General features: G+C 43.1%; 1 protein-coding gene across 1 annotated transcript; it reads left to right on the forward strand.

Moving 5' to 3' along the window:
* The first annotated feature begins 17,780 nt into the window (after nt 1-17,780).
* On the forward strand, nt 17,781-18,634 carry SMCO4 (single-pass membrane protein with coiled-coil domains 4). The gene has a single exon (XM_010181656.1). It carries the CDS (start codon nt 17,897-17,899, stop codon nt 18,074-18,076), a length of 180 nt encoding a protein of 59 aa, XP_010179958.1. The 5' UTR covers nt 17,781-17,896; the 3' UTR covers nt 18,077-18,634.
* Nucleotides 18,635-19,053: the final 419 nt, after the last annotated feature.

Genomic DNA, 19,053 nt, shown 5'->3' on the forward strand with positions numbered 1-19,053 from the left:
ATAGCAGCAGCGTAGCTGCATCAGCTATGTGCAAGTCCCTTTGAATTCTGCTGTCAGTTGTATTTCTTGTGAATAAAGTGTTGCTGTTACAGAATTCCAGGGAGGCTGGAATAAAAACGTATCAATTATGTGTCAACACAACGGCATCTGTCGTTGAAATTGGGTATCATTTATTTGGCATCAGCATAGCAAGATTTGGCTGACAGCCAGAGTAAAATATTCCAGCAGAAACTGCTGCAATGGGAGCCATCTCTGAAATTCAGGTGCTCCGACATCCTCTTTTAATAAATTCTTAAGACATTAGGGACCTAAAGCAAAAAAGGCCTTCAGGTTCCACATTCTTGTCTGTTTTTATTTCTTTTTCATGTCCAATTTTTTGTTTTGTTTCTGCTCTCTGAGGTGATACATACAAGGTTCTGGGATGTATATATCCTTTAATAGCCTTTTTTGGCTTTCCATTTCATATTCCAACACTTGCTTACATAAAAATTCCAAATGAATGTAATCAGTGATGGCTTCTTTGGGAAAACTGCTTAACTGTGAAAGAGGCAAGGCTTTCAAGATAGGAGAGTAAGAAATTATATCCCTTTTCTCCTAGAAGACATGTACTTGTTAGCTTTTTTCCTGTTGTTTTTTTTTTTCCTAATTAACTTAGTCTCTCTAATTTTCCTTGCTTATTCTCAGACCTTATCTAGGTTTCCTGTTGCCAGAGATGTGAGTGAGTCAAAACAGTACTTTCGGAAACTTAGAAGAGCCCCGAGTCCGTAAGACACCCCATTTGTCACAGACATAATTGCCATGGTTCAGTAAATATTGCATGTGGAGTAGGCATGGGAAATCGGAAACTTGGATCACTTCATTTTTATGGATGATCCTTATCATACTTGAGGGAGATAAAGAATTAAATCTTCTGTTTAATGGTATAGCTTGTAATAGTCACTGGTTGATTCTGATGTAAATAACTTTTTAAAAATGGAAATGGGAAGAGTGTAGTTGGAAAGCAGAAGATGTGGCAGAACGACTTGGGGTCATGTAACATATCCAGATGTTCACCTCGTGTCTTTACACTGAGGAGGCTCCAAACAGTCCCTGTCCCTTCATAAAATTGAAGTTCTTCACTTGTGTGCTAAAGAAACTCCTTTCTAGGAAAGCGTTAAGAACAATACAGAGATAAAAGTAGTTGGGAGAAAATATGCATTGGATTCTCGGTGCTGGAAGAAAAGCTTGTAGAATAAAGATGAGCTGGGTTTTTTAAGGTTTTTGGTTTTGTTGTGGTTTTATTTTTCCCCTGAGGTTTGAAGTCCTGTGAAGTTCAGTTTCTCTTGTAGAGGAGAGAACAATGAAAGGGAGGGAGGTCTATCATCGTCTCTGCATTTTAAATGGGTTGGGTTCTGTTTGGGTAGAAAAGAAATAGTAAATTTGGATTAACTCTTAACTTCATTCTCTCAAAAGAAATCACAAATCTGGAGTTAAGTAATGAAACCTCTTCAGGAAAATCAATGCTGCCATTATCTAAGCTCAATTTATTCAAGGGGTCAGCTTTGTTGCTGCTCTGGCATAGCTTGAATTTAATGATTAACCTCTTAGTGACTGTTCATGTAACTTCTGGCTTTCCATCTGGTACTTTATATAAGCATAAGCCAAGATGATAACAGAATGCTGCAGTAGAGTGGTATGTGCTATTTGGGGAAAAAATCTCTTTCCAAATCCTATATGCAGTATGCATCAGCCCCAGTGAAACTGAGAGAAGCACATTAAGAAATCCGATTAGCTGTCTGCTCTCCAGATGAGTTAAAATCTCTGTCCGGTCTGGTAATCAGTGGTGTCTAACTCACAGCTTATCTGGTAATAGTGCTGTCGCCTTTTATAGAGGCGCCTGCTCTTGCAGTTCTGCCAGGCGTCTGTATTCATTTCAGCCACGTATAGCACCGAGTGTCGGAGTGATACTCTGTAATAAATTTTAAAATCCTCTTCAGTGCTGAACCTGGCACTGCCTTGTTCTGTTGTGTTGCCCTTCCATTCAGCAGGTTTCCTTGTGAGATCTGAATGTGTCACGTAGCAGTGGCATACAAGAGGAGGGAGAACACGCTTTGTGTGAAAACAGCACTGAAAAGGGCAACATTAGGTTCAAGGTTCAAAGCAACGTATTGTCAAGTAGTAGAAAGTGTGCTTGCTCCAGCGGTAACCATCTCTTTAATTTTCTGCAGGTTAAAAAAAAAATCCATATAGTTTTGGAAAGTAAATATGAAAACGATTTCAAAAGTAGCCTTAGTTAATGTAACAGCCTGTAAAGTCTAAATTGTTTTCCTGTTAAAATGGAGAACATGAGGAAGAGCAATTCTAATGTCAGCAGTCTTTGGTGTATTTATCTCCATAAAATACAGATCTGTCTGCTCTGTATCCATGGAGGGACCTGGCTGAAGCCTGTGGAGCAGCGTGGTAGCAACTGAGCCAAGTTGCCAGATGGGAACTGAACTTTGCAGCAGCTCTTGCCACATGTACATAGTCCTGGATCTTTTGAAGGTGTCTTCTCTTGGTAGCTGTTGCTTCCCATCAGTGTTTGTTCATCTTCCATCTTTCCCATCCTGATGGTTGGGGTGTTTTCAGTGCTGTACACTTTTTGCTCTTGGGTTCCATCAAGTTATTGTGATCTTTACCAGTGCTTTCTACGTTATTTTGTATTTAATTCCAAACTTGCTATTCTGAAATACATTAAAATTGTGTCATTCCTGTCTAGAGGCTTATGAACAATTTTGACCTGTTGCTAGTATCCCCAGTTGACTGAAACTTTAGCGTGCTGTCAAGAAAAGCAAGATGATGCGTATAGATAAGAGGCTATGCTTCTCCCTTCCCCTTCTCAAAAATCTACTTTGTGGTTGTAGTTCTAGTTTCAAGGCTTGGTTAATTTGCAAAAAAAAAAAAAATCAAAAAAACCCTAATGATGGCCTGTATCATGGGAGGAGTAGGTAGGTCTAGATACCTTCTTACATCTCTAGCCCTTTGTAGGAAGAAGATCTGAGTGCCGCTGGAGGTGGTGCGCACTGTCCTCGCCTCCAAATGCACAGAATGAGCTTGTTGATCCTCGGGTTTTGGAGAGCTCATGCTCAAGGTCATGGGTGCATTACACTTGTATTTATTTAGAATATTCAGGTTTGGACTGGTTAGTAAGAGGCTCTGTTAAACCACTGCCTGCTCTTCTGTCCATGTATTTTACTTATTTGCCTCTCTGTGGTGAATCTCCATCTCTTTTCTTAGCCTCCTGTCTTCCTCCCAGTTCAAATTAGTGGCAGTTTTTGAGGAAAATAGCATTTTCTTTTTCCTTTATACTTGCACCAGAAATTCAAAGGACGAAATGCCCCTTAGTTCCCTCAGATTAAACATTGGGGTCGCTGAATCTACTTCTGGCACCACAGCTCTTGTATTGAGAAACAGCCTGTTTGGAGCAGCGTTTGCAACACCATTTCAGTACCTGTCGCTATTACCAAGTCAGTACTGGAACCTTATATAAGCCAGTCTCCATCCACTTAGCTCCAGGACAACTTTAATGATTAATATTTATATAAAAGCTTTCATGTTTCCGCAGTGAAATTGTCTCACTCTCAGAAGAAAAGGTGGCTTTTTCCCTGTTGACTTGGTGTGAAAAAGCTTGCAAAGGCTTTCAGCAGCACTGCTTCTGAGACAGGCATCAGCAGAAAAATGAGGGTCTTCTTTAATTTGGTATTTCATTTTGTGAAATTGCCTACTCTGAGAGAGATAAAACATTTACATGTATATTAACCAATGTTTGCCAGCTCTTGGATTAAAGCCAGTTCTCTCAGGGCCAAACAAACGCTGTGAGTGAATGAGTAATAATCTGCTATTGTCACTCCTAATTTATGGATGGGTAGCTAGAGCAATGTTTGACATTTTAAGTTGTCCTATTTGCTCGAAAGACTAAAAATCACAATTATCGGCTTGGAATTGCGAAGTATCTATAGCACGTCTCTTTAGAGCTGATTTACTGACTATAGCTCTTGCAAAAGTTCACAACCTCCCCACGTGATGAGAAGGAATCGTGGAAGAGGATGGGGACGCTTGAAGGTTACAGATGTTTTGGAACAGTGATTTGGAAGCTGCAGCCAGAGGCTGAAAAGAGATGGCATCTCCTCTTTTTAAATGACATGCAAGGTCCCTGTGCCTCGTTTATTTTCTGAGGAAACCTGTGTCATCATCTCTCAACAGAAAGTTAAAAATTATGAATTTCCACAATAATGACTGTATTTAAACTTCTGTTGTTGATAGATAAGAGGAGGGCATAATACTGAGTGCCTTACAATGTTGTTATGCTGTGTCTCTGAGTCTTCTCATTTGCTTAATTTTTCAACAAATGCACTTAAAAACAGATTTGAAAACTTTGTTTTATGCATTTATGAGCGTGGTTTTCTCATGAAGTTAACAGCAGTCTTGGCAAGACTGGGGTGAATAAAAACAGCAATGAGACTTGTTGAGAAAGATGCATGTTTTTAATGAGAATGCTTAAAATCCCACCCCTTTAAGGCCCCTATGAAATACTGCAGAGGCAAATAGCACAGCATCCCTCTCTGGAGGAGTCTAAGGCATCAGGAGTCACTGTTCAGATGAAATTGTCCTCAGAACATCCTGTGAAGTCTTCTGTGAGATCTGGCAGGTTGTGGAGGAGTGTGCTGTATTGCACCTAAATACACAGGTAGGAGATGGGTGAGAATTACAAACCTCGCTTGTCAGCCACTGAGAGTAAATAAATACAGTGCAGAGATGGGAATGATCACTGATGTCAGTCTTCTCTGATGGATTGGCTCTTCCACGCGCTTCTTTTAGTCTTTATTTCACTTCCACGCAGCTTTTCTTCCATGCCCTGGTTTCTCTTTCCTTTTGCTTCCCCTCTTTCCTTGTGCACTAAGGAGGCTTTCCTGCTCTTTCTGTCTGGGCTTTGTTATCTCTCTCACTACTTGCGCTGCATCACAATTTTTTTTTTCTTCCCTCTCACTGCATTAAACTTGCTATCCGTGGTCTTGTTAGATGGAATAGCAGCCAGAGCGGTTGGTGTTGATGTTGTAGATACCGGGGTGTCCATAGCCCAGGGTGCAGACGTTAATGTTCTGTCTGAGAGCTGTGGAGGACGGGCTCTGCAGACACCTCAGGACAGGATCCCTCAGCCCCTCAGAAAGGTCAGACGTGGGACTTTGCTTCTGTGCTTTGCAGCCCTTGCTGTCACTTGGTGTTCACAGGCACTTAGATAAGATTAAAAACTCATATATCCCTGCTTTGAGAGAAGGTCAAATAATATGTGATCCTACATCTACTGGCGACATTAAACATCCATTCCCTGCACGCCCACAGTTCCCAAAGTGTTGCCCTGACTAGAGGGATCTACTGAATACTCCACCAGAGGACATACTACCAAATGTGGCTGATGTGAGCAATGAAGCAAGATAATTTGTGTTTATAAGAGCTGGTCAGCAGCATCTTAAAAAAAAAAAGTGGGGGTAGGGGGAGAACCAACTGCACTATGAAACCAACAAAAAAACCCCAAAACCAAAGACAAAAATAAACCAATCAATCCACCCAACAGCTTGGAGCAATGTTTTGTGAAATTGCTCCAAAATATGAAACTATTAAGATTAATCTGAATTAATTTACACAAAGTGAGAAAGATACCTGCTTAGATCTCAGCAGCAGCAGGTGCTTGCAGTATTATAAATAGAAAGCAATACAAATTGAGGTGCTTATTAAATTTGCCTTTATGATGCTTTGAAGAATTGCAGTGGAACAGAAAAGAAAAATTACCAGAGGCTCTGGCTTAGAAGGGTGACTTAAATAGCTGTGCTGCCAAAAGAAACGGAGCATAGAGCAGGGTAAGTGATGGACTTGTTCAAGGAAGGTTATCTAACAGCGATTTGTCTCTAGCATGGAGGGGTTGGCTGAGGGCTTTGGAGGGATGTGATTGAACTGGGGAGGGCTTAATATTTTTGGTCAGTTTTAATACAGTATTGAATTTCAATATATTTTTCCAGGAGATTGCACTGTAATCCTTTCTAGCACTTAACGTTGCTTGGATTTTTCCTTGTTTCCCTTTTCCGCTTGCCCCAGCTGACAAAAAACAATTCTGTGGGACACATTCACAGCTGGGAAGTGGACCTGGTCAGAATTTTTGCTGCCTTTTTGGATAAGGCTCTGGTGAGGATCCTGTGTGTCATACAGCATTGTCTAAAATTCTTGAGACACTGTAGGGCCTCCACAGAGAGGTGGCTGAGCAGAGCAGCTAACAAATCGTCGAGTAAACCAGATCAGAGCAGCAGGCTTAACTGGCAGAGAGACTATTAAAAATGAATCAAAATCTGCGGTTTTTTTTTTCTTTAATGAGATACTCAAATTGATTAAATTTGGCAGGGAAGATACTAGGAAATGGTAGCGTGGGAAAATCGGTGCTCTGGGGAGCAGTGAATTGCCTTGCGTGAGATCTGAGATCTTGCTTTTTGATGTAGCGAAACACAGGTGCGGTGTCTGGCGGAGAGGAGGCCTGTGGTGGTAAGGTGGCACTCCCACGCCCTTCACATCTCAGTTACTCCCTCGGAAAACACTTGGCATACAAACAGTGAAGGCATTGAGAGCAGAAATGGTGGTCACACACATGCAGATGCAGAACAGGTGGGATTGTTATTGCAGAGCCCCGGGGAAAGGGAGTGCATGCAGACAGCGGGACTGCCAGCATCCACGCCCCGAGCTCCCTGGCACTGCACGGGTGTGCTGCACCAACCTTTGAACGTATTTTACATGTGGTCAGGAGTTCAGTTGCACCCATATGCTTATGAGTTGTGTGAAAAAGTTGACTTAGGCAGTGTATGAGCATGACTACCCCTGGAAAAGTTGGGATCTGTTGAGCAGGGAGTGAAGCTGGTATCTTGTGCTAAGCTGACGGGGGTTAATGACCGTTGTGTATCATCGGAGACTGAGAGCACTGCGAATATAGTGGGGTGCTTTAAAAACAACTCAAGGAAGGCTGTAGAGGAATAAATGAGAAGGGATAATCTGAATGCTGATACGCAGGGGGATGTTTTGGTCTTGGTAAGTGCTTTCAAAGAAGGTCATTTGTACTCAGGGTGGTTGCGCTGTGGTACCATCGGTAGCTGTTTGCCAAACGTTGTAGAGGAACTTCTGAGACGTCCTTTTCTGACTGGGCTTGCTCATACTGGACTTGGTTACACACACAGCTCCATAGCATTTGCTTTTGCTTCTGAGTTTTTGAGCTGGTGAAAAGTCCTGGCAGCAGGACTGTAAATAGGAGTACATAAGTAGGTGGTGCAAGAGCCAGCGTTGCAGAACTGATTAGGCAAAGCCAGGCTTGTGTTTAGAGGGTCGGCTTTGCCAGGAAACTCCCTTCAGTTAAGCTGCAAAACTTTTTTTCTTCTGGTCCCTGTAATTTGATTAAGTCTTAATTAAACTTTCTGCATTTAAATTAGTTTACATTAATGTCTCGCTGTCTTATTATGTGTATATTGACAGACACTAACAGGGATTTGATCAGCCTAATCCAGCTGTATGTAATTATGTGCCTTCTCCTTAAATAATTGCAAAGAGAGTCTATCAATCATGGCAGGAAAGCCTGCTGCTGTATTATAATGTGGGATTGTTTAGTGAAACGTAATAAGACTTCAGGTTTAAGCTGGGAAGTAAACAGACCGAGATTTTAATGAGACCAGCAATAGGAAGAAAAAACTCTCCCCACCCATCCTGTGTCGCAAGTCTAAGTCCTCATTTTCCCTTCCCTCCAAGAAAGGTGTCCTGATTGCACTGTTGTCACACTGATACTGAGAACATTTCTGTAATTTGAAAGGAATTTGGGAAAGGCGCAGACTTCTGGCTGCTGGAGAAAGAGCTGAAGCCTAAACCTGTGGTGCTATTCCAGTGTAAGGTGGAGGTTTTTATTTCACTGATTGATAACTTGATTACCCGGATCAAATGAGAGCGTGTAGAAAGCAACAGAGGTGAGAATGAAATCTGCCAAACTGCAGCACTGCACAAGCTCCAAAACAACCTGCCCTGCTTGGAAAACAAGGGAGTAACACAGGCACCCACTTAAATGATTGTGTTTGGGGTTGATTTCTGTGGGATTGAGTTACTCCCCAGTGTCACGCGTTCCTCCCCTGGCACGTGTACGAGCAGGGAGAGGCAGGCATGGTGCCAGCCGTCTTTCCTCAGCCTCCTACTGCAAAACCATCCGTGCCAAGAAAAGCTTGAAAAACCGGAACTTCAGACAAGCCCTGAAGGGGTTGATCTGAACCCCTTGTCCAGCGTGCTCTGGCACTGCATCCAGCTTGCTTTAAATCTGCAAATACCTCCAAGGTACTTCATAAAATAAAATGGTAAGTGCCAATGTTGGTGCAGGGTCTGTCCACTTTCTCCTGTAGGACTGTCTCGGGAGGGTTTCAGGAGCCCAGGTACGCTCCAATCTTACTCTCTCCTATTGCAGGTAGCTCTGTATCTTGAGCCAGGAAGACGGAGTTTTCCTTTTGTGGCTTCTTTAGAAACAAACCCTTTCACAAATAGTTAAGTCCAGCACACACAGAGATTGTCTTGTGGTCAGGAAGTACGGGTGGTGTTTCTGGATGTTGCCCTGGTGCTGTGGGAGCTGTTCTTTCAGCTTTTCTCTTCTGTCGGTCGCTCTCCATCATTCCTATCTCTGGTGTGCACACACAAGTGGATGCACGCACCCACACCGCCCCAGGCTCATCCTTTGCCTTTGCGGTTTTTGTGGTTTTAGATTTAACAACCCATTCTTGCTGTGGGCATTGATTTTTTTGCTTGCCAAGTTTTAGCATGGACTGAATCTTCAGTGCCAAAGTTTTAATGACAGTAGAATTCCAGTGAAAAGCAGTGACAGTCCCTCCGCTCTCCTGTTTGCGGTACAAAGCTGTCACATCAGGCTTCAGATGTGCCGGTCAGTGTTCTGTTGGTGTGTGCCTCAGGGGTCTGTTCCCAACACGTTTCTAGTGATGCTCTCTCACCCAGTGACTGTTGGGAACACGGTGGTTTGAACGGGAGAAGCAACAACCAGCCCGTGTGCTGAATCGTAGGAAAAGTGTGTTTCCCATCCAGGTCATCATCGGCTCAGAGGGCGAGCGCTGCTCCCCTCTGGTGACAGCTCGGCTTGTGGTGTGAGTGAGCAGCGACAGTCCAGGTCTCGCTGGGCTCGTGACCCTGACGCAGCTGTGCTGGAAAACAGACATGTTATTTTCAGACCAGTTTTCCTATTTCTGCACCTTTTGGCAGATGCCAAACGCTTGGGGTTGGTCTGGGAGAGCAGCACGGGAATTTTGAGGAGCTCTGACACCAGTGACTTGCTTATTTTTATTTATTTATTTATTTATTTATTTAGCGACCCTATTTAGAAATGGACTGAATTTCCGTAAATAGACTGGAAAGAGAAATGTTTTGTATCTAAAGGAGTCTTGTCAGGAACAGCTGAGAAAATTACTTTTTAAGAAAACAGCTGAGCTAACACATAATATCAAGGCATACGCCAGGTGTTGTGGTTTGCTGCGTTTATGCACAAGATCATCTGTAGCTGCATAGATGGAGAATGGCAAGCTCTTCTTTTCTTCTTTTACAGCCTCCCCTAGGAGCTGAATTAATGCAGTGACAGAAATTACGGGTTTGTTTTTCCTGTGTTTTCAGTAAACATTCGTTGTATTTCTTCCTTGGACTGCCTATTGCAAAAGTTGCCTTGATGCTGGTTCTTTGTCTACGAAGAATAGAGGTTATTTATTCACCTGTTCATGGAGCAAAAGGGCTTGCCTCTTTATGTTTTTTAATTGAATTCTGTTCTGTTTCCTTGCTGCATTCAGGGCAGACGGGATTGCACTGCAACGCCGTATGCGCCGAAAATACCGTCACCCATCACCTTGTCTGTGCTTAATGATGCCTTCCCAAATGCAGATATCCATGGCTTTTTGTTTCTAGTACAGATCACTCCCTAATATGCAAGTCCTCAGAATTGTGAAAATCGTATTGAAATAGCTTTTTGCTTTGACGGCCTTGCTCTCTCTGACTTTCTGGCAGCATTCAATGCTGGCTTTCATTTTCCAAACACTGTGAGTAGTTTGGAGACTCAATGCTACATTTACAGTAAATGTGATGTTGTGGTAATGATGGGTCAGTTCAGATTTATGTCTGTAATTTGGAAAAAAAACCAAAACCTCACCACCTCTCGCTAAAAAATAATGTTAAACTGACTTCAAAGAGCACCTTAATAGTTCTGTATTGTTATGCGTGTAATTAAAAGCTTTTACCCTTGAAAACAGGGTTGTTTTGATTTGCTAATCATAATTTCTTGCTACAGTCAAATAGACTGAGGTAAATTTCTATGATACTGAGAACTGGCCTCGTGCTGAAACATAAAAATCCATTTTTCACAGGGCAAAAAATTTTCTCTTAATGCTTTTCTTCATTTTTAGCACACTCTCAAATCATGACAGATAGTGTCACTGAAACATGAAGCTCTCAAATTTAGCATTGCAAACATTGTGTTCAGCAGTGCATCAGTTCCGGTGCACGATTCTGTTTAAAGTAGCAAGCGGGGTGACCTGGAGCCTTTGATGGGGCAGAAGGCAAAGTTATTTGTGGGGCTGTTCCTGCATAGTCCTTGCTCATTCAGGTTGTTCTTGTTTCGTTAGGGGGACGGCTTGTACAAATCCAAAATTTCTCTTTTAAGCAGGTCATATTCGTTTCCCCTCAGCCGTGTTTTGGTACCGAAAGGATCTGTCCTGCAACTGGAATATTCACTTCATCATGGGACTGCTTTTGTGTTGCTGAAAATGGGTTGGCTGGGAGGTTTGGGGGGAGGGAGGGAGGATGTGACTGGGATTAAAGTGTTTTGTTAATCCTCTGGGCAGGCTTGCTCTTTCGGGTTCAGCTCTCTTAGTCAAATTGGCAAATCTCTGCTCTATCCCTCTTTGTCACCCACACAAGCGATTACATGGAACATTTTGCTCTTTTATGGCCTGTTAAATAATGAAGATTTTTTTAACTATTTTTGTACATTTAGTGTTTAAAATGGAGTGTAATAATTGTGCTTGAATGCGATGGAAATAGTTCTGGACAATCCCCACTGCAGTTGCATAAAAACTGTTACAATCAGACTTTGTTGGTTTTTTTTCAAAACCCCCCTCCTCAGAGCCAGGTTTGCAAGGCGTTAGGTCCTAACACAAATGCAGGAGCAGATTTAGCTTCTGTCTTGGCATGGGAGTTGGCTGCGAGCTGGCCTAAGAGCTCATGTAAATCCTACCCAGGTAGCAGCTATCCAAGGGCATGAAGGCGTTCTTCACAAAGATGTGAGAATTGTTATTTTCTCTCCTACACTGGCCAGAACTGAAACACAAGAAAAACCCCATCTGATAGAGCTGGACCTGTGTGGGTGGAAAGGCTGTGTCCAGAAGTGGGGTCTCTGGAGACCATGTCTGGAGCTCTGTGCACAAGCATTCCTGTTTGTAAATCTGACCCAAGCTCCTACTGAAATACTTTTAAAAGTTCCGGTTTAGCTGCATCTGTAAGCTGGCCCAGATCACCTTAGAAACTGGTGACCTTGCTGGTGCTATTCTAGCAATGGCCAGACCTTGCAGCTCCAGAAAAGGAAATTCTCCATCCATAATGTATTGTATTTCACCTCGAGGTTATGGAGTCATGATAAAAAACATTAAAACCGTGTTCCCTGGGGTAGTTTAAAACAACTCTTGCCCTTTCTTAAATAGTTCCCAGGGCTTGTGTGGCAGCATTACCGGGAGTTCAATCATTTATTTAAAAAACCCCTGAAATATTTGCATGGTTTCAAAGGCAGAAAGTAACATGTATCTGCTGCTTAGACCCCACTTAATGAAGTTAAGCAGCAGGAACAGCATAACTGCAGCCAACTTGGTGGTCCCAGGCTCCCACTCTGGCTGGAGCAGCACATGAAGTTTCCTTCTGCTCTGTCAGGAGCTGCCATCTCCTTGCGGTGCCACAGCCGAGCCGCGATCAAGCTGAAGTTGAGAATTTAAAGCCTCGTGTGTAGGAGATCCTGCACAGCCGCTCCTGGTGGCCCAGAGCCGCTGCATTCGCTCTGCTGGGACCACGTGAACAGAGGGCTCTGTGCCCGTGGCCTGGGCCTTCAGCAGCGCTGCCAGGAGCCATCCTGTCCCTGGTGGGAAGAAGGGCCGTCTTCATCGCCAGGCCGGGACTGCTTCTGTCTCAACCACCGCTCATTGCCGAGCACTGGTTCCCTGTGAACCAGGCTCCTCTTCCCCCTGGGGTCCCCACCACCCCCTTTCCATCTCTTGGATTCGGCTCTTCTTCCAGCCTCATACAGCAGCTCAGGCTGCAGTACCCTACATTAATCTGCCCAATAGCAAAATTAAGTAACAAGCTGATGAGCTTGGTGGTTTTAGTTCTTCTTGCCTCTGATGCTGGCGTGTCCTGGTGATTGGGAACTACTCGTTTTGGGGCTAATGCTCAAATAATCCAAGGAGTGTTGTCTGCTTAGGTATCTTGTGTCTTTTTTCCCCGACTGCTGGCAGGCAGTTTGAATACAGTGTGTCCTGATTGCTGGTTTGTTGTTTTTATTGTTAGTGTCTCAGTAACATCCATGGCCCAGGGGAAAATTTAAATGATAAAAATTAATTCTTGTCTGATTGTTTGCATTTCAAGATGTTTTGCTGTTCCAGAAATGTTGCAATGTCAGTAACAAGATCATGAGGCCAGGTTAATCCAAATTGGCTTGCAAACACTTGTAACTTTGGATTTGGAGAAAAATTATTCATCTTAACATGGCTAATACATTCATGCTGTAAGGTTGATGATAATAAGTTCTTCAGAACTTCAGACGTGTGATTACATTAAGTGCAGATAAATCAAACCTAGTGCATGTGGTGCACGTAGAAGAAGATGCAGAATTGCAATACTCGGCAAGTGCTGGTACAGCTGGAGTTAGGGCTGCTGTTCCTGGCTTGCAGGAGTAATGTGAGGAGCTTTTCATTGCAGATTACTAATGGTTAGGGTTAATTTTCCAAAAAAAAAATGGAGACAACAGATTGCCATAAATTCTGGTTGGAAGATTGTTGCTATGTTTTGAAGGCTGCCAGTCCCCACAAGTTTCACTGCAGCCTTCTGGTACAAAATTACCCCTGCTTAACTGTAGATGATCTGCTTTAAGATGCTGGCAAATGCTGCAGCATTGGTATGAGTGATTTCAGCAAGTCCATTGATTTGTGCTCTTAAGTTTTGAGGTTAGCTCTGCAAAACGGTTCAGAGTGACTTAACCCAGAAGGCAGAATGAAGAGCAGGTTTGTATATAAAAAGCAATTTGGATCGTAGGCAAGGAGGACTGTCATTGCTGTAGACATCAAGGCAGGGTATTAAATTAATGATTTTTTATTATTTTGAAGAATGACATCTTTAGGTTTACCTTCAGTAGCTTGAACTTTTTAATGTTTTCTTCTGTTTGAAACCTTAGCTTTTCAGTGTCAAGTTGGAGCACTGCAGTGTCAGAAGATGGAGTCTCTGTGAAAAGGCTGTTTCAAACAACTATATCAAGCCAATGCTCATTTTCTTGACTTGGCAATCAAGATGATTTCCTTCTAGCCAGCAGGTTCCTGGTTCTGGGGGAAACTGCTACAGAGAAGTTTAAAGGGGGGGGAAATCTCATCACCCCATGCGATTTTTTAATCAGATTTTAAATTGTGAAATGCATAAAAGGAAGGTGAAGTTACGGGCTTTGTTGGCTAGTGCCAGGCTGTTGTGGGCTACGGATATTCTACTCTGTTAATGCCTTCTGTGCTATTCCTACAAATTGTTGAGGGAGTTGCCAATTTTCCAGAAAAAGCAGTAGTTCAACTACATTGGTGCTTGTTTCCAGTCTTGGTAGATGCTTGTGCCAGGTTGAGCAGTTACTGGAAACGGGAAGCAGCCCTTGAGTCACAGAATCATTAAGGTTGGAAGAGACCTCTAAGATCATCAAGTCCAACCGCCAACCCAACACCACCATGCCCACTAAACCATGTCCTAAAGTGGCACATCCACACGCTCCTTGAACACACAGGGATGGTGACTCCACCACCTCCCTGGGAAGCCTGCTCCAGTGTTTGACCACTCTTTCAGTAAAGAAATTTTTCCTAATATCAAATCTAAACCTTCCCTGGCCCTAGGGGGATGCATACAGCCTACGGGACACTAGGAATGGAATGCTAGGCTTTCTTTTGAGGAGAAAAGGTGAGTTTCCAGTTCTTCTGCAGTGCAAGTTTAGCTGGTCACTAAATAGCTGTTGGCATTCCCAAAGGATTGGAATACCTGTGGGACATCACTTTGTCCTTCTGATAGCTACTTGTTCCTTCCTCTCTCTGCGTGAGTTTGGCCTTCCCAGTGAGCAAGTATGGTGATTACTGGCCACAAGAGGATGTAGCTCAGGAACCTGAGATAATTTGTTCCATGGGCTGTGCACACCACAGGGAATGAGACCCTGAGATTGTAACCCTGGCCATGACTTGCTGGACCTTCTGTGTCTTGTCTGTTTGTTCCTTCCCATCACTGTCAGCAGTTGCCTGCCCTCCAGCGCAGTCCGTGGGTGGCCGGTAAGAGGCTTGGCAGCGGGAGAGGAGAGCTGTGCTTACTCTGCTTGCACAATGTGGGCCATAGAATTTCACTTTGTGCAGCTGAGCGCTGTTTTTTAAGTCTGTTTGGTACCAACGTGAGCATAGCACATGTACAACATCCCAGTTCTTTCCTGCGGGGAGCGTTGTCTCCTGCAGCGACTGTCTGACGCTGGCAGCCACGTCCGGGCTCCTCACGGCAGCACAGGCCTGGCAGCAGCCTGCAGAGATTCCCCGCTTCCATTTTCTGGTTCAGTTAAGATGGACCCTAAGGCTCATCTCTCCGAAAACTGAGGGCCAGTTTCTCCGCCTGTCCATCTCGCCGGTAGCAAAGCCAAGTAACCCCATCTACTGGAAATGCACTTGGAGATTGATGCCAGATTCCCAAACTGGAGAGCATCAGCTTGCAATTCAAGTGGTGCTGACATTTGCGAGAAGGCTTTCTGTCCTAAGCCGTCAGATGTTAGCTAGTGTATGTAATTAACTTGGTATAATTTTGCTTCAGAATGAAATATTTGTTCAAAAGAGACTTAAAAAAACATCCTGATGTTTTTAATGTCTGGGCAGCAAGTGATGCTGCGTAGAGGAAGGCACACATTTATTGTTAGAGATTGGTTTCATGGCAACTCCTGTTTGTTACTATGGTACGCAGAAAGTCCCAAAGGCTTTTACTGTCCATCACTTCTTAGGTCTTGTGAGTAATCTGGATACAAAGCTCACTGATGTACATCGACAGTGGAGGCAGAAAACAATATGAAAATATTATAGCCTGAAATGATCTGGTTGTCTAAGAATCCCAAAGGACAAATGTAAAACTTTATTTTGCATAGTAGCTTTTCTAGAGTTTGGTAATAAAGCTTGCGACAGAGTAGGAAGAGAACGAAATGGAGGTGGAAGGGATAAAACAGAGATTTTATTTTCTTTTTTTTCCCCCCAGAGGAAATTTAAGAGTTAAGGAAATTAAAACCAACAAATCCAAACCAGAAACCCATGTTTTGCAGAAGGTGGAATACTCAAGACTCTGCCCTGAGAGACTTAAGGTTTGGCTGAGAAGAAACAGTTATGAAAGCGTAGAAATGAAGCAGTCCCATTTGACTAAAAGAGTGGAACAGGGCGTCATGTGTAGTTGCTCCATCCAATTCCTATTTACTTCCCCGTTATGAAATTCACTGGCCACTTCTGGTCTCAAGCTGTTACGTATTTCAATTCTAATGCTGCAGCTTGCAGAAGGAATTGTTTCTTTCTAGGACTTGAACTTTATTGTTTCCTCATTTGAAAATCATCCCAATCACCAACATTTCCCTTTTATGCTTTATCAAAACTGAAAGGAAGTGTTTGCATCAGAGCTGAAATTGAGTTTGCCAAGTCGATGGTCAGAAGAAAGAGCTGCTTGAAAGGCCTGCGTGCATGGGATGAGCATCGGTGCATCCAGCTGAACACTTGGATCCTGTCACATTCACTGGTGGTGGTGGTTTTTCGTTTGGGTTGGATCCAGGGAGGACCATGTAAAGACAGAAATACTGACCTTCTGATTTGCTGTTGGTTTCCCAGTACCGTGTGGTTGCTCTGTTGGTCTGGTCACTTCTGTAAGTTTGAGTTAGTAGTTACTGCACACTTTATCCAAACTGGTGCAGTATCTCTCCAACCTCACTGGCTGGATGAGAGTCACAGCGGGCAGGCTGCTGCTGTTACGGCGTAACCTAAGAGTGCGAATTCTTGTTTTGTATGTGAGCGTTTTAGTTTGGTTTTGCTTCTGTTGTTGGGCTGACAAATAAGGTTGGGTGCCAACACCAACAGAAAACATCTCATTTTCAGTGAAAACCACTTCTTTTTTTAATAAAGTAGCCATGAAACAACTCGTAGCATTTACCAGAGATGGCACATCAAGAAGAAATTGTGTCTGTAGTGAACTAAGTGGGCTTTGCAGCTTTGCTTGTTGACACATGTGCCTCACTTACAGCAGCACATTAAAATCATCTTCATGTCTTGGTATAAAGAAGGGGGAAAAGAAAAGAGGCAGTTATGTTAACCCACTAATTTCTACATACGTTTTATTCTGTGTATGCTAGAGAGTGATGGACAAACACCAGTTCGTAGTTTACTTTCAGTTTAACTCAGGAGTTGACACCCCAGTAGTTGTAACCCTCCAGATTGGTGGTTGGATCCCTCTGGCCTGTGCCCAGCTGTTGTGCCGCTGCAGCGGGGGATATGTGGCAGAGAGGAAGAGAGCCAAGCGGTCGGCCTCCTCCCCCCGCCCCAGCCCAGTCAGTGAAGTACGGAGCAGCTTAGGGGAGAGAAAGCTTTGGATTTGGGGATATTAAGCACCTACTAATTCTCCTTATTTCAGAGAGGCTTTCGTATCGGGTGGTGGTGGTGTTAATCTTTCTTTATAGATACTTGTGCTTGTAAAAATTGGTCTAGCAGATGCTTCAGAGCAACTCCCTTATTAATGACTGCTTGTCTGCAGCAGTGATTTGTAAGCAGGCTGGCTGTCATTTGGGATCTTTTTTTAATAAAATGCAAGAGTGACAGCACTGAGTCTTGTTATGATTTAAACTTTGTTCTATGGCAGTGGAACCCACAGTGTGAGTTAAGCAGCTCTTTCCCCACATTTCTTCCTGTTGGAGTACCCTTTATGCCCATAAATACCTGGTGTGGATGATAAATGCTTAATGCTTTCCCTTACGGCAGGTGTGTGCTTGCCCTACCTGGCTCTGAGGTCTGTGAGGACCTGCGGTGTCTATTTGGGAGCCCGCTGCTGTTGGATGAAGGGACAGCTGGTACTCAGTGCTGACACCAGACTAATTCATATTATTTTCACTAAGTGTTTAGCTGCGTTACCTCGTTTGCCTTAGAGGATAAAATGTCTGGTGCTGGGCTTTGTTTCTGGCTGCACGGAGTGCAAGTTCAGTGCTCTTGGACAAATAGGCAGGCTGTGGTGAGCTGCTGCAGTGGGTTTTTGTTAGTGATGAACCAAGCGAGTGCACTGCGATTCAGTTTCCTTGAAAGAAGCTGCATACGTATTGGTGCCAGTTGGATAAAAAATTTACCAAGTGGAGCTGCAAGTGGTTTTAATAACTGCAATATGCATAAATCTTGTTCAGAAGAATTGTTTTTTTCCTTCTTTTGCAGCTTCTCGCACAGCCAACCACTTGAAGGAGAAAGAATTCTGCAACCCCTTGTTTCAAAAGACCTTGGACTATTTCTGCTGCTCGACTCCCTTCACTCCCTCATTTTTGTGAACAAAAGATCCTGAGAGGAGGATGAGGCAGCTAAGAGGAAAACCCAAAAAAGAGACCTCCAAAGATAAAAAGGAGAGAAAACAGGCAATGCAGGAGGCCCGGCAACAAATCACCACCGTGGTGCTGCCCACGCTGGCCGTTGTAGTACTGCTGATCGTTGTGTTTGTCTATGTAGCGACTCGTCCAAATACAACCGAATGATGCAGCTTTTCAGACTTTCTCGCTCTGGGGTATTAATAATTTTATCAAGAGCCAAAAGGAACTCGCTGCCACTCTTGCAGTACTTTACAAAGAAACTTGCTGGTATTTTCAGTCTTTCTCTTGGTTAGGGTCCCGCGGTTTCTCTTTAAGAATGTAACATAAAACGTATTAGTGAATGTGCCAGTACGTTTTATGGTCCAGTTCATGTGCCTTTCAAACTTTTAAAATTGTGTTTTTCTTAAATCTGTTTGAAGCTCTATATTGTAAAAGGAAATTGTGTTCTGCTATAAATTTGTAAAAAATCAGCTTTCAGCTTTTATCACTGTTACGGATAACGTTGCTCCCGTGAGCTCTTGTACGTCTATTTCAGAACTTCCAAAGAAGTACATTTCTTCTTTGTACTTAATGTCATATGAAGTGCTTTGATTCAGAAAGGATATATTTATTTTTTGAATAAAAGAGAGAAGTCTTACTTGGAATCTTCAAATTATTTTGCAAAAAATGTGACTTACTGTGAAAGCCTACATTGTGTAATAATCTTTTCATTAAACACTGTGTAGTTCACTGAAAAAGGATTTCTTTTTGCTGTGAGATGCCAACATGCAAAGTGAATACTTCAGGATCTGCCAGGAGGAATCTTACAGAAGCTGGAAAGTCAGTTTATAGTGAAGTAACTAAAAGCAAACTATATAAACACAGATAATTGTTTATCTGAATGTTAAATATTTAAATCTGTATAAAGTGGCAATAAAGAGGTGATTTTTGGATACAACTCTTGATATTTTTTTATTTTTTTTTAAAGGAAGGGAAAGTAACACTGGTACATCTTAGGTCTCTAATCCACTTGCTGGAGTGAGCTGCTGTCCTGTGGCACCCCCTCTCCTCCTCACTTAAAGGAAGCTGTGAGCACAGCTTAGGCAGTTCTGTTCTATTCATTCTGATCAAAATGCTTTAATAGTCATGTATTCTTGTTCAGC

Source organism: Mesitornis unicolor, unplaced genomic scaffold (genome assembly GCF_000695765.1).
Source record: "Mesitornis unicolor isolate BGI_N332 unplaced genomic scaffold, ASM69576v1 scaffold41253, whole genome shotgun sequence".
In the NCBI taxonomy this organism is placed as follows: domain Eukaryota; kingdom Metazoa; phylum Chordata; class Aves; order Mesitornithiformes; family Mesitornithidae; genus Mesitornis; species Mesitornis unicolor.

Coding starts and splice junctions, on each gene's coding strand:
- SMCO4 (XM_010181656.1), top strand. CDS start 17,897: ATGAGGCAGCTAAGAGGAAAACCCAAAAAAGAGACCTCCAAAGATAAA.